This window comes from Ruditapes philippinarum, unplaced genomic scaffold (genome assembly GCF_026571515.1).
Source record: "Ruditapes philippinarum isolate M1 unplaced genomic scaffold, ASM2657151v2 ctg1686_1_1_1_1, whole genome shotgun sequence".
Lineage (NCBI taxonomy): Eukaryota > Metazoa > Mollusca > Bivalvia > Venerida > Veneridae > Ruditapes > Ruditapes philippinarum.
The window spans coordinates 238,287-252,500 of record NW_026865777.1 but is presented as its reverse complement, the minus strand read 5'-3'; the positions used below and the strand labels follow the sequence as shown (position 1 = coordinate 252,500).

General features: G+C 32.6%; 3 protein-coding genes across 3 annotated transcripts; 1 reads left to right on the top strand and 2 right to left on the bottom strand.

The window, feature by feature from the left end:
- Nucleotides 1-814: 814 nt before the first annotated feature.
- LOC132730272 (synapse differentiation-inducing gene protein 1-like) lies at nt 815-3,604 on the bottom strand. Its single transcript, XM_060716153.1, has 4 exons — nt 3,464-3,604; nt 3,053-3,198; nt 1,772-1,927; nt 815-1,270 (listed from the first exon to the last, which is right to left on the bottom strand). Exons 2-4 carry the CDS (start codon nt 3,104-3,106, stop codon nt 1,115-1,117), a joined length of 366 nt encoding a protein of 121 aa, XP_060572136.1. The 5' UTR covers nt 3,107-3,198; nt 3,464-3,604; the 3' UTR covers nt 815-1,114.
- A 1,567-nt stretch (nt 3,605-5,171) lies between these two features.
- Nucleotides 5,172-6,386, bottom strand: LOC132730271 (uncharacterized). The gene is made up of 2 exons (XM_060716152.1): nt 5,948-6,386; nt 5,172-5,787 (listed from the first exon to the last, which is right to left on the bottom strand). The coding sequence occupies exons 1-2, from the start codon at nt 6,369-6,371 to the stop codon at nt 5,330-5,332; spliced, it is 882 nt and encodes a 293-aa protein (XP_060572135.1). The 5' UTR covers nt 6,372-6,386; the 3' UTR covers nt 5,172-5,329.
- An 806-nt stretch (nt 6,387-7,192) lies between these two features.
- LOC132730270 (caprin-2-like) lies at nt 7,193-8,708 on the top strand. Its single transcript, XM_060716151.1, has 2 exons — nt 7,193-7,616; nt 7,931-8,708. The coding sequence occupies exons 1-2, from the start codon at nt 7,193-7,195 to the stop codon at nt 8,386-8,388; spliced, it is 882 nt and encodes a 293-aa protein (XP_060572134.1). The 3' UTR covers nt 8,389-8,708.
- Nucleotides 8,709-14,214: the final 5,506 nt, after the last annotated feature.

Genomic DNA, 14,214 nt, shown 5'->3' with positions numbered 1-14,214 from the left:
ACCCTCAATGTCCACGATTCAAGCCCTAAGATCGGTTTCGTTTTATATATTTATTTTTGCATCAATATAGTTTTTTTTTTTTAAATAGGTTCAATTCGTGTATGGATAAATCTATATGATATTTAAATATGTTATAATTACTTTTTTATTATAAACAATTCATTTACTTATACTACTTGATACGTTTTGATAATAAGATAAATTTTTTATTTCTTTGTTTTATCTTGTCATCTCTCCGTTTAGGGCCGAGCACCTGACCCTCAATGTGCGCGATTCAAGCCCTAAATCGTGTATACGAGTCAGCTCCGTATACTTCCGGGAGATTAAAAATAGAACGATAATGTCATTCTAAAAATAGACGGATGATCACATTCTTAAAATAGAACGATGATGTCATTCTTAAAATAGAATCCAATATGGCGTCGCGCATGCGCAGTCGTGATGCCAAAGAGACGCCTATACTACTTCTATGAATAATTTTCTCACACCAAAGAAAAGGACTGACCAATTTAGTGTTAAATTTAGACCGTCTTATAACCGGTCCGTCTTATAGGCAGGTAAATACGACATGGTATTTTGCAGGTCTGACACAAGTAAGATAAACTTCAATGCATATCTGAGACTATAAATGTAGAAGAACACATTACATCAACAATGATCGCGTGTTTCTACCGTTATTGACTAATGTTAATTATACATTATCTGTACAGTATACCCATTCGAACGAATGAAAATAATGTACTATTTAACTAGGTGAATTTTTTTAGCAAAGCAAAGAAGACAAAGCACATGAAGAAACACATAATTAATATAACGTGGTACTTGTATGTTTCGGTAATCGAATCAGGAACACGTGATTTGATCACTAGATTTGCACCACTTCCTGCATAAAAACGACCGTTGCTATTGACTACAAAACAGCTAAGGACGTGTTATTTTATTATGTTAAACTCATGTATGTTTTACTGCTTGCACAAAATTAATTATTGCAATTGAATAACAGAAAATCAGAACAGAACACGCGAATGTATCACAGAATACTGGTATAATTTATTCCTTGTACAGAATTGCTCGATGCAGCGGAATACATGGAATCTAAAAGCACGTGATTTTATCACGTGGAACTCGTGTGTTTAATTCCTTGCACAATGGCGATGATTACAATATAAACCAATATACCGAGAACACAAGTAACAAATATGAGGAAACGAGCACGCCCTCTATACCGTGTCCATGAATGAAAGTCACCTGTTTCGTAAGCTTTCTGTGCCTGGAATGTAACGGAGTAATACTATTTCTAAAAGATAAACAACAACATTAAATAAACAATGCTTATGATCAGAATACATTGGACTTAGTTATAATTAACATTACAAAATGCAGTTATTGTAATTCATCATAATCATTTCCTTGCTGTTGTTTTTGTTTTTGTTGTTGGTAATTAAGTCACGCTGAATACTGTCACTCTCATGTAGCTTCATTTTTGACGTCACTCCAATTACCAATAGCTTCCTCACAAGAAAGAAACCGACCTCTAAGAGAATTCGAACGGACACATTTGGGTGTGGTCTATCCAGAAATTCTGGCCGTTGACTTATTACATTCTTAGCATCCTTAGATATCTTTAGTAGTTATAACAAACACCATGACAACATGCCAGTAACTTAACTTCAATCATTGTATACAACTTAAACACGTTATTTACTTATGTTTCATGAGAAGTAGGTTCTTTATACAAATGCTTCAAAATTCCAAGCTATTATCTGCTTACTTTTCTTGCATAATATAATGCAATTAACCCAGTGGGTAAAAAGCAGAAAACTGTACTGGCAATTGCGGGAACCACCCAGCTCCGAGGTCCTTGAAGTTCATCTAAAACCTCTTCTTCACCGTACGCATCGTAGTTTATAGACGGTAAATCGGACACCTAAAAATTCAAAAATAAAAGAATTAAAATGTGTACACTTTTGTATGCCTTATGGTGTTTAGCATGATTATGTACAGCTGCGATAATGTTCCGAGGACATATTCGAAACATCAGTTGCAAACATGTTTGGAATAATATACACGTCAGAGATGCTACTACCGTAAGCGACAAAATGGAAATATCTGACTGCAGAGTAGCGTTAACATAGAAGTTGATACATTGTGTCGATGTCGATACATGCACTTAAACTGGTAACATTTGTAATAAATAAACTATTGTTTATTGTTTATACATGTATAACCAAACAGTTATAGTAGTTAGAATTTTGAAACATTTAATGAACGGTCCCAAGTGGGGAGGGAATGTGTGGGAGGGCTGATATCAAGAGAACTCCTCCCTCCCCACATACACACTCCCGCCACTCTTTCTGTTCTGAATAATGTTGACAAAATATCGATAACACTCATGCTTTATGATGGGCACATGAAAACTCCAGAATACCATCTAGAAGAATAAAAAACTTCTTTCACATTACAAATAAGAAGAACTTTAGTATACAGAAACATCAATGGTGTACTGATCACCAATCTGACGTGTGAACATTTCGGTCATTTTATGAGCGTATATCATGTTTCATGCGGCTCAGATTTACTTATAGTGTAAAAATGTAGGACACTCTTTACATTATAACATCTATTTTTATATTGGTAAAAGTATTGTATGAACTAAATTAAACAACTACAGATGTTATTGTTCCTTTGTAAAATAATACAATTTAATCTAAACAAAGACTTATAAAAATGGTGAAATGGTCAAGGATTATGCCGAACCAACATTTTAGATAATATATGTCGAATTTCTTTATTAAAATACTTCATTTTTCAAGTACATGAAGGAACTCTGGTAGAAATACGATCATTACTTAAATATACAATGTATAACCATACATTTCGTTATTGCTATAACTATTATGTTGGCTTTAGAATTGTGAACATTATTATTGGTAAGTACTTTACTCACATGAAAGTATAAGGCATTGACTGACACATTTCATAGTTTAAATGTTTTAAGTTTAAAGCTCATATTAAGTTTATAACAGTTAAGGGTGTTCTTAGCTACACCTACCTCTGAGTTCGTGTGCCAGACTCCTTTATCTTTCTGTAAATGCCCATCTGTCATGATTGTTGATCTAATTTACATATCATTGATGAATTAAAGAAATAGACCATTTCACCAGCATTCTTTTAACTCATGTATTAACATATCTAAAACTGAAAAAAAATCTTATTGTATACTGGTGTAAGTACATAAAACACGGTTATCATACGATTACAAACACAACAAAAACAACGTATAACCACACGTGACTTGGCTACATCTCATTCTCATAAAGGTTCATTTTTTTTTTAAATAATATATATCTTCTATACAAATTTTAATGTTGATTTATCAAAATGCCAATCAGTAATATGGTCATAATTTTGTATGTCAAATAAAAATTATGAAAATAAAGAATCAAAATAGTGAAATAATTACCTGCTACAGTGTTATACTTGTTAATATCTATATTTATATAATCTTCAAAGTACATGTCCTACTTTGATTTAAACTCTTGCCATCCAAAGAAATATGACTTTATTTTCACACCGCTACGTAAATACTTGTCATGCGTAAAGTAAACACGAATATAGACGAAAGTTATATTTGGAACAGGATATGAAATAAAGGCCAGATGCATTAAATATAAAATGTACATCAATTTGAATTAATTATTCTCGTTTAAATGCAATTTATAATATGACAAAGCCGATATAAAAGCAAGTGTCATGAACTTAAAACTTCTTAATACATTTATAAATGAATTGATTTTCTATCTGTAAACGAAGAACGTAACAAAACACAGCGTAATTACCATTCATAAATTCATAAATTGTAAGTTTGACAGCAACACCGTCATAAAAAACAATCGAAGCATTTCGACTTTTTCCGTCAAACTTCGGTTATGTATCATCGGGAACGAATGAAAGGCGGGATGTTACGAATAAAATAACGAAACACTCTTATTCATAGTTATTACATTGTTTTAAATGTCATGCAATATCTATGGTTTCAGAATAACTTTTAGTTCAATTCTTTTGATAACCACTTTTCGATTTCTAATGCATTTATACTTATATTTTCGTCGATATCTGCACTATCCTGCATTTCTTAATGCAATAAAAACCTGGATAAAGGGTGATCCCTAGGAACAAATAACACGAAAATTGCAGACTAGGTTTGTTTGAGTTTGTACATGGGGTTTAATGAAAAAGTGCAATCCCTCACGCCCCATAGCAACCTGATTGAGCGGTACTCAATTTTCAACACTTAAAGGTGTTTACATAAAGTTATAAAGTTGCCAACAAGCTCCTTGGACTTAAATGGTCTTCATGTTTACATGCATGTACATACTCACTACTTTTAGGCTTGTTTTTTTTTTTAATTTTGATGACCTCATAATCTTTATCCTCTTTTCAGGCTTACTATTAAATCATTCAACTTAAAGATATTTATTTTTTTACATTAGAAAAAAAGAAACAACGACAACAACAAATCTGCATGTATTCTTCATTCTATTTTTTTCAGTTTAAATAAGGATTTTTATGTTTTCTAAAATATAAAAAACACAAAAGTCGAAAAAGGATAGCGAAAACATTTTGCTCTTTTATATGCAACGCTAATATATATCTGATCACAAAACCTGGAGACAAACACCTTTACCACTAGGATATTAACCATCATGTAATTTCACTCATATATAAAACAGACAGCTTTAGAAAAAGAAAATTAAATAAAGCAAACAAACTTTGCTTTGATTTTGTTTAGAATAAGTGTTTACGGTTACTTTGTACTAGAAAGACTAAAGACATTCAATGCTTGCAAAGTTCATATTATACATAAACATTATTAAGGCCTTCAATCAAGCTCTTATCATAATAATAGGATATGTGACGATAAGTATATATTAGTGAGATTTATCATTAGTGGACCCATATGTTATCCATCATGGATTCATATGGATTCAGATAACAACAAATAATATAAACCAATTACGTTATGGTAAGTTTTGAAAATATATAAAGAAAATCGGTATAGCATATATCTGACCATCTTCCAACACCAAAAGTAAACAGATGGGTTTTAATACGTACTTAAATTTGAAGTTTCTCTCGACGGGTTAAAAGAAAAGTCAAACTGGAAGTAAGTTAATTTTATTATTTTTTTTCTTTTGTAAATACTTTAAAATACGCAATAGAGACATGGTATTTCCTTTTCCTTGTATTATGTTGACATAACCATCTTTTTTAAACAATTAAAGAAAATGCGTTTTCTAATATTACATGAATAACAACTTCATTTCAACTAACCCAAAATGGAACCGGGTTGAGAGAAACTTTGCTGAAGCAAAACACCGGAAAATGTTGAATAGACTTGCGAATCACCATATATTACATGGTCAGAAATGATATTTTGGACAGCGACGTCATCCCCTTGGTGTAGGTAAACAATGATAGCTTGACTTCCTTGATCGTGGCGGCCATCCGTACCACGTGCGTATATTGATGCTTTCTTGTTACCATTTACAACAATCTGGCACCAAACCTCTCCATCATTAATGGACAAAATAGAAGAATAAAATAGGTAGAGACCAGATACAGGTGCAGTGAATACTCCATGGTGAGAATTGTAACCGTTTCCAATGTTAGTTTCGACGTGGTCAAATACTATGTTCTGGAAAGGGCCGGCATGAAATAAATGGTGTGTGAGACCAACTGTGAACGCAACCATTATTTCATTCTCTACTCGCCGAATTCTGTTGACTGAAAATTTTAATTGTACAGATATAGATTTGTAATAAGGCCAAATATAAATCTAAAAATCGTGACAAATGATATTAAATAAAAATACTGTACAGAGGTAATTGATTCGCGGTTTGGCTTTTGTGTTCGCTATATTCGCGGATATAAATCTATTTCATACCTTCATATTCAACTGCAATTTTCTGTTTCTTGTTTTCGTCTTTACCAGACGGAACAGATGGTACAGATATCGAATCACGTGAACCTGGCCCAGGAGACATAGAACGAAGTTGTACATGGCGTAGTAGCTTGGAAATAAGACGAGCTTGACCAGAACTTTTCTTTTGCAAAACCACAATTTGACCTTTGTGCTTTGCAAGTTCTTGCTTCAATCCGTCGATTTCAAGCTGGTGTTTAATTTCAAGTTCTGCGAGAGCTTTTATATGACCTTTCTCTCGTGATTCCATGTGGTCCATACGCTGTACCAGTTCTTGAATCATTGAGTTGGTCGCCAAGTTTTCATGACCGATGTTATCAAATAGTTCGTTTGCTGTACATGTCGTTATATAAGCAAATCCTACTATGCAGACAGCTAAGAAATACATCCTTTGTTTACAGGATATTTTACACAATGAAACAATATGAAGTTTAAATCTTACCTTATCAGGACAGTTTTTCTTCAGTTTTGTAGACAAAATCGTGTCATGTTAAAGAATCGTTGCTTTATTTAGAATTCTTCAAACTTGATAAACATCATGTAGTAAATTGTATAAATGTATAACCCATATTCCCCGTTTGCGATTGTTCATTTGTATCTTTAATCTATTGTTTACAATTACAGATTAAGAGTCCATTTAATACTAGTAAATTAAAAGAAATCGGACCATTCTTTAAATGATATAAGTCAATAAATGTAGTTACAGTTGGTGACCTTAATCATGTCGTATAAAAAGCTACAGAAAGTTCAGTTACATGCCTTTCAAACAAAAAGTTTTAACACTTTTGAATGAACCATGTGGACTTCTATAACTGTACATTATCTGCAATATATCAAACAATCAAGTTTGTTTTATACAGAAACGTACGTTTTTGGAGAAATAGAACCGTTTGTTATTATCAATACAGTTTGTAACTGGCGTATAACAGCTGAGGAATATCAAGTACAAATCACCGCATCTTGTGGAGGAAACATGCTCTCTCAAATTTAAATTTCTCTTTATCACTGTTCTAAAATAAATGGCAGTCATTTTTTAAGGTGAACGCAAATGAAAGCATAAAAAATTGATGAATATATGTCTTCTAAATATGCTATCTCAGTCATTAACCTGGCACGATTTGGCACATTAGGTTAAAAACAGCACCTATGATAAGGTGACATCTAAAACTTATGCTGTTTTTATGTTGTAGAAGAACCTGCAATCGGAGGATGTATTATATAGCTTTCTGCCTAATAAATTTTGCTCATATAACAATATGTGCAAGTGACCAGCTAGTTCATGACATCGGTCATGAAAACTTGGCGACCAACTCAAAGATTCAAGAACTGGTAGAGCGTATGAACGACATGGAATCACGAGAGAAAAGTCATATAAAGGCTCTCGCAGAACTTAAAATTGAACACCAGCTTGAAATCGACGGACTGAAGCAAGAACTTGCAAAGCACAAAGGTCAAATTGCGGCCTTGCAAAAGAAAAGCTCTGGTCAAGCTCGTCTTATTTCCAAGCTACTGCGCCGTATACAACTTCGTTCTATGTCTCCTGCCAAAGAATCAGGACCAGGATCGTCTGCTTCGATATCTGTACCGTCTGGTAAAGACGAGGACCCGAAACAGAAAATTGCTGAAAATACAGGTACTTATTTCACATAATTTATTATTATTTATGTGTAAATATAATGACTGTTAGTATATTTTTTGGATTATATATGGTGTATTTCAGTTAGAATCCAAGAAAAATGTGTACGTTGATTATGGTACATGCATGTTATTACCTAATAATTCTGTTGAAACTCATATTTAATTTTTGATAAAGGATTTGGGCCAGTCTGAAGTCAGTATATTCTCATGTATACTTTGTTTACTATCGACTATGTTATGCAAACTTGCTAAGAAATGTTTACCTTTGTTCTGATTACAAATCAATTCTATACAATTTACTTTTTTCAGTCAACAGAATTCGACGAGTAGAAAATGAGGCTACGGTTGCGTTCACGGCGGGTTTGACAGCTCCATTTTATCATGCGGGAGCACATCAGAACATAGTATTTGACCTTGTTGAAACTAACATTGGAAACGGTTATAACAGTCATCATGGCGTATTCATTGCTCCAGTTTCTGGTCTCTATCTCATATATTCTTCTATTCTCGCTGCGAATGGTGCTGAAATTTGGTGCCAGATTGTTGTAAATGGCGTGAATAAAGGATCAGTTTACGCACGAGGCACTGACGGTCGTCATGATCAAGGAAGTCAAGCTATTCTCGTACAACTACAGAAAGGGGATGACGTTGCCGTGCAAAATTTCTTCAACGACCATGCAGTTTATAGCGATGGTAATATCTACTCAACATTTTCCGGTGTTCTGCTTCAGCAAAGTCACTTCCAGGACAGCTCAGTCATTGGATAGCTGAAATAAAAAATTTTGAAAGTAGATCAATATTATGACATTACTCGAAGCTGTTTTGGCTTTTTTCTTTCAAAATGATAAAAATTAGCTACACATCAATCTTAATTTTGATTTGTAACCCTTACCGGTTAATATGTACTAATGATACCTGATACTTATGGACACATATTAAACGATAATATTAGGCTTTTTATTGCCACATATGTATTTTTGTTGTGAGTGACGGCCGTAAAAAGTCGTCTCGTATATAAAATCAAAGATGTTATATTTTCGATCGTTGAAGGGTGTTCTGCACGACATTATATTGCTGTGTAAATGTTTGTATTATTTTATGTCTATCTATTTGATCTTTTTTAACTTCTGTGGGTCCAGTATTCCTACTTGAATACTGTTTAATCACTCTAAGGATATGAAGCCTGTTTATTGTCTTTTGACGTCTTGTCTGAGATATGCAGACATCATAACCTCTGATTCCTTTCCAAAATTACATTTTTATTTAGTTCCACCCATTGTTTTCTCGTTACGGCCCATGCATCTAAAGTCAATTTGACTGCCTGTAAAATTTACAGGGAAGAACTGAATACAAGTATATGAAGAATTTTCATTGGTCAGGATAGTTCTTTAAATTTTAGTTTAAAAAGCTGAGATATTAACATAAAGTACTGTTTAACCATAATTCCTTCCACAAAACATTTTACACTGCGTTTATATCTCTTTTCATTTTCTAGTGAAGTTAATTTAAATAAGAATTTACTAGTATATTTTACTCAAAAATTTTGTCCAAAATAACGAGACCACCAATAAATTTCACGATCATGTAAATTTACTCATGCACATGGAAATATCGAAAAACACACCAAAACAATCTGAACTTATCCGAAACTTTCAGTTATTGATAAGTTGTCAAATATATTATATGATCATTGATGTGTTCAATTAATAAAATGTTTGCAAAGAAAAAGAAGAAGAACAAGATGAACAAGCTTTATTCTTTCATACATATGTGATTTATTTATGTACGAATGCGTTTGTATAGCAATTCAAGAGTAACGTCTTTTTAATTCAAAACGCCATTTGCATCTAACTTTTTGGACAACAATTATTACTTATTTTGGTAAGTTAGGTGTAGTTAAATGTTTTTAACGACACATTTGTTTATAACTATGTTATATCTGTCGGAAAGAGTCTATTAGTCTAAATTTAAAAAGGTAATTTTAATTTCAATATATCATTAAGTTAAGAGATTATCTTGTACTTTGGGAAGGAGATTGTTTAGAACAAGGGGAAGTAATCCAGTAGATGGCGCTTCTCTTATCCATATATACGCAGGAGAAGACGCATTTGATATGCTCGCCCGGTGGCGAGGGTAAATAAACCCAAACACACATTTGAAATCGCTTCTCGACTTGGAAAGCGAAGGTAACACTTCAAGCTATCCAGGAAGATAAACCGTGGGCATAAACGTCCTATAAGTAAATCCCTTAAAAGCTCGGCTTCTTTGGGAATACAAAGATAGGATATAATCATAGGAACTCGAGAACGGGACCGCAGATTGCGGCGCATATTTTCGATCGTGTAACGGTTTTTAAGAACGTTTCTGCTACATCTAAATATCTTTAAGTATTATCCGAGCATATTGCCTCAAACAATATATTATCACTTGAACCCAATCTGTTACTTTTAAAACTGGTCAAATTTTACGGTATTATAAAAAAGAAAAGGAGTGACATCCGCCATTTGCCGCAACGTTCAGCATGAGTTTTCCCCCTTTGGCTACACTTGATTACTATTTTTATTTGTTTGGGTCGTCAGACCAAACAAATAATGGTAGCGAAATTTCAGAGTCTAATGCTGTTAATTGCAAATGCCGAAAGTAGTCCACTTTTTTGAAGCGGTTACTTCCCTTTATATGTACACTAAGGCCGAAAAATTCAGGGGAGATCACTGCGTAAAGATGGTCAAAGACAGGCGCATTAATTTTCAAGCAAAATAATTCCCGAATGGTCGAAGATTTCTAATATTGTTTTATTGTATTTTCTGATAGAAAATAAGTAAATACAAAGCGGACATTCAATCTCTGACACAGAAGTTTACGACAAACCTAACAACAAGTAGTTCTCAAAACAGCTTAAAACTAGCGATTTAAAAGAAAGAAATATTTTTATTTTGTTACAAGTATCCAACAAATTACAACGTATTCAAAGTTTAAAAATAGCGTTGGCTTATAGAATTGTCAATAAATGCACAATCACAAATTACGCGGATGAATATGATTTTATCAATGAAAATACTATTTTTAGCGATGTCGATTACCGAATACTACACAAACCGAGTAGTGGAATATATAGATTCTACATGTCGGACTGTTTAGGTGAGAAGATTTTCGCTAAATTATTTACTTCAATTTTAAACAACAGGTTTATCGTGAATAAAATACCTTGAAATTAATAAGGATTACAAACCCGAAATGCAATGGAAGTTCTAAATTTAGAATGACGTGATGTTATTCAGCCCTTGTTTGTATGATTTCTCCGTGGTGCAGGGGTAACGCGCTCGCTAAGTGAGTGAGAGGTTTGGAGTTCAAATCCCAGTCGAGGAAACTTTTTTTTTTAATTCTTTTTTAAGTGTCTTTGTTAAGGAAGTAGCCATGATATGTAATGGATACAGTACGAGTTTTTCTTCAAAAGTGTCTTCTTACAGACGTAAGAAGACAGTTTGCTAGGATAAACAACAAATTGTCCGACATTGGATTGAATATCAGTGTTGCAATTAGTCTTATAGCCAATTTACTACAATTAAAACGATGGAAAGCATTGGTGGCACTATACATATAATCTCACAACCTGTACCTGTCTTACATTCTGAGACCCAAACAAATTCAGCGCCTTCTGTGCTTTGATTTCAGAATTTTGTTTTCGTTATCGTTGTCAACTATCAGGTATCGTAACGGTTTAATGTTTACACGTGTTGACATGCACTAGTGTTTGACATGTATAGTCGGCATTATAACGGGCGTATTCGTGATATGATTTGTTTACATGGAGAAAACAGACACTTTAGTAATATGGTCTAATAGATTTTGCCTAACTGAAAAAAAGGAATATTAAAACATGATCCATAGATAAATATTCAAGGCACTCATCTGGTATTCCTTGTTAGGAAATGTGAAAGTTTCCCATGTATTGAGTGACATAAAGAGAGTACTAGAAAAATTAAAACAAAAATCAAGCATATCAAGAGGGATAACTTACGCCGAACGTTGAATGCGGATGTCACTCCTTTTCTTTTTTCAATATACCGTAAACTTGACTGATTTTATAAATTAGCAGATTATATTAAATTGAGATAAGATAATTAAAGACCATCCGCTCGTATAATATAAAAAGATATTCAAAGGTCGGACAAACAATATGTAAAGCTGGTACGGATTCGGATTTATGCGCCGCAATATGCGGTCCTGTTCCAGAGTTCCTATGGATATAATTGATCTAGCTGCTGAACGTCGACTAAAGAGATACGTCCTATTTATCATAGAAGCTCAGCGTCTTTGATATTGGATGAACATCAGTTGTATATATTATTTTGGTGAGGTGAACGATCACCAATCGATATAGAAGCCCAGCTTCTATATGATGTTGGATGACTATAAGCTGTAAATATCGTGTGCTTTTCATCAAGTGTTTTTGTTAAGTAGTTATTATATAGTTTGTTCACCATATAATCAGTAATCATTACTTTGTCCAATCAATCAATGGTAAGGTAACCATAAGAAAAATTATATGTATATGATAAACTGTAAATAAGTAGTTGAAGGCAATTCTCAGTTAAATAGTCTTATAATCAAAAGCCCGCTCGGATATCACAATATACAATTGACAAAGCCATTATAGCTCATAGTCACATTTTTGGTACAATGTATATACACATATGAATTGATATTAGCATTAGTCAACAATAAATTTGTCAATAAAATAAACAAAGTATATGTAAAAATAGTAAGATGCGAAAAATAACTACTCTTACAAGTTTTGAAAGCATTTTACTCGTACTTGCTTCCCTTGCATTTCAAAATATCTAATACAAACTAAAAAAAAGAATACTCGGCCAAAGTAAAACTGGTTAACTTACATGTAGTATTACTTATAATAGTTCTTAGATTTCCATGCAAAGTTATATAGAAATGTTAGCATAGCTTGCATAACAATGACATAATAATTTCTTGTAGGGTTATTTGATCTTGAAAATATGGAACACTTTAAGATGAACGTGTTTCTAAACAAATCTATCGTGTTCTGGTAAGTGAACTCAATTTCTAACACCGATATCTACCCATTTGGTAAGGTAGTTTTTTATATAAATATTTAATTAATATGCAAAAATGTATAAAAATTATAAGCATTATATCATTTGAACACATCAGCTATCATATAATATATAAGATACTTATTGAACATCATAAAGTAAGGGTACCTGATAAGTTATGATGTTATTCTCGTTATTTTAGTCAAAATTTAAAACTCAGATCTTGTATAAAATGCACTGAGTAAGTTCCTACGTATAATAAACTGTTCAGTAGAAAATATAATGAGAGCTGAATGCAAGAAGTATTGTTAAACAGAAAGTTAATATCTGAGCAATTAAATTAGAAAGTTAAAGAACTATCCTGCAATTTTATTTTAGAACTATCCTTTACATTTTATTTCATAATGGCAATAACTATCCTTTAAAGTCTAGTTTAGAATGGCCAATGAGATTCGCAGATTTCATTTTGTATTTTAAAAATGACCAATGAAAACTCTTCTTATATTCAGTTCTTCCTTGTAAATTATACATGAAGTCAAACTGAAAACAGACCGGCATTCGCCGAAACTAGACAAAACGAATAGTCGGGTTCTAAATATTATATCTACATCTTCTTATCTCAAATGCTACAGATAATTGCTTTTATTACCTTAACATTTTCTGATGAAAACAATTCTATCGTTTTAAACATGCTTGGTCGAACTCTGTAGTATCTATCTATATATTTATCTTTATTTGAGTCATGCAGATTACACTAAAAAGGAAATGAAATTCATCTTCCAATTGATTACAAAATATACAAAGTCTATTTTCTCTCACAGTTATATTCCACCGGCCACATACTATATTTAACTCTTAATTAATCTACATAATGCTTTTCTATATTTTCTATATTTTCTACATGAAGGTTTATAAAAGTAGCTCTAGGTGAGATATCAGTCCTACTTTGCCATCCTTTAACAAAAACATACCTTATTCTTTGCTTAAGAACACCTACAAATATGTGAAAATCTACTCCCTGTCCTAGCCAAACATGATAAAAATCTAGTCTCAATAAAACAATTTACCACATGAAGCCCAATTTGATTTTTGAGGTTGACTTTCAATCTCATTTAACATCAATTTATATATCTAATTTATTTTCAAGACTGCTAGTTAGTTTCAGCCAATATTGTATCATGTGCACACTTCTAAGCCAAGATTGCAATATGAAATCGTTTTGTGTGCTTACTTTTACACCTAATGTTTGCAAAATATTGTATACACCTTTTCAATTTGGTTTGATTGTAAAACAAACCCCACACCTCATAAAATAGGGCTGGCTTAATTAGTTTATAAAACAGGTGTAAGACAAATAAATAAATCTAGACAAATATATTTTTAACTTAACAAATGCCTTTAATGCATGTCCTAATAAAGTGTTTCAGGCTTCCTCGAGGGAGCCACCTGAAGTAAAAACAAATCCTTGGTACGTATACTAATTGACGATTTCTAAAGAATTTCCATCATAATAAAAAGCAAAGT

What these genes read in the sequence shown, in the direction of transcription:
- LOC132730272 (XM_060716153.1), bottom strand. Translation starts at nt 3,106, where the DNA reads ATGACAGATGGGCATTTACAGAAAGATAAAGGAGTCTGGCACACGAAC. An exon ending in TCTGGCACACGAACTCAGAG is followed by an intron (nt 1,928 to 3,052) that starts GTAGGTGTAGCT and finishes TTGAATTTTTAG; the next exon opens with GTGTCCGATTTACCGTCTAT. An exon ending in CATTATATTATGCAAGAAAA is followed by an intron (nt 1,271 to 1,771) that starts GTAAGCAGATAA and finishes GTTACATTCCAG; the next exon opens with GCACAGAAAGCTTACGAAAC.
- LOC132730271 (XM_060716152.1), bottom strand. Translation starts at nt 6,371, where the DNA reads ATGTATTTCTTAGCTGTCTGCATAGTAGGATTTGCTTATATAACGACA. An exon ending in AATTGCAGTTGAATATGAAG is followed by an intron (nt 5,788 to 5,947) that starts GTATGAAATAGA and finishes TAAAATTTTCAG; the next exon opens with TCAACAGAATTCGGCGAGTA.
- LOC132730270 (XM_060716151.1), top strand. Translation starts at nt 7,193, where the DNA reads ATGTATTATATAGCTTTCTGCCTAATAAATTTTGCTCATATAACAATA. An exon ending in GAAAATTGCTGAAAATACAG is followed by an intron (nt 7,617 to 7,930) that starts GTACTTATTTCA and finishes TACTTTTTTCAG; the next exon opens with TCAACAGAATTCGACGAGTA.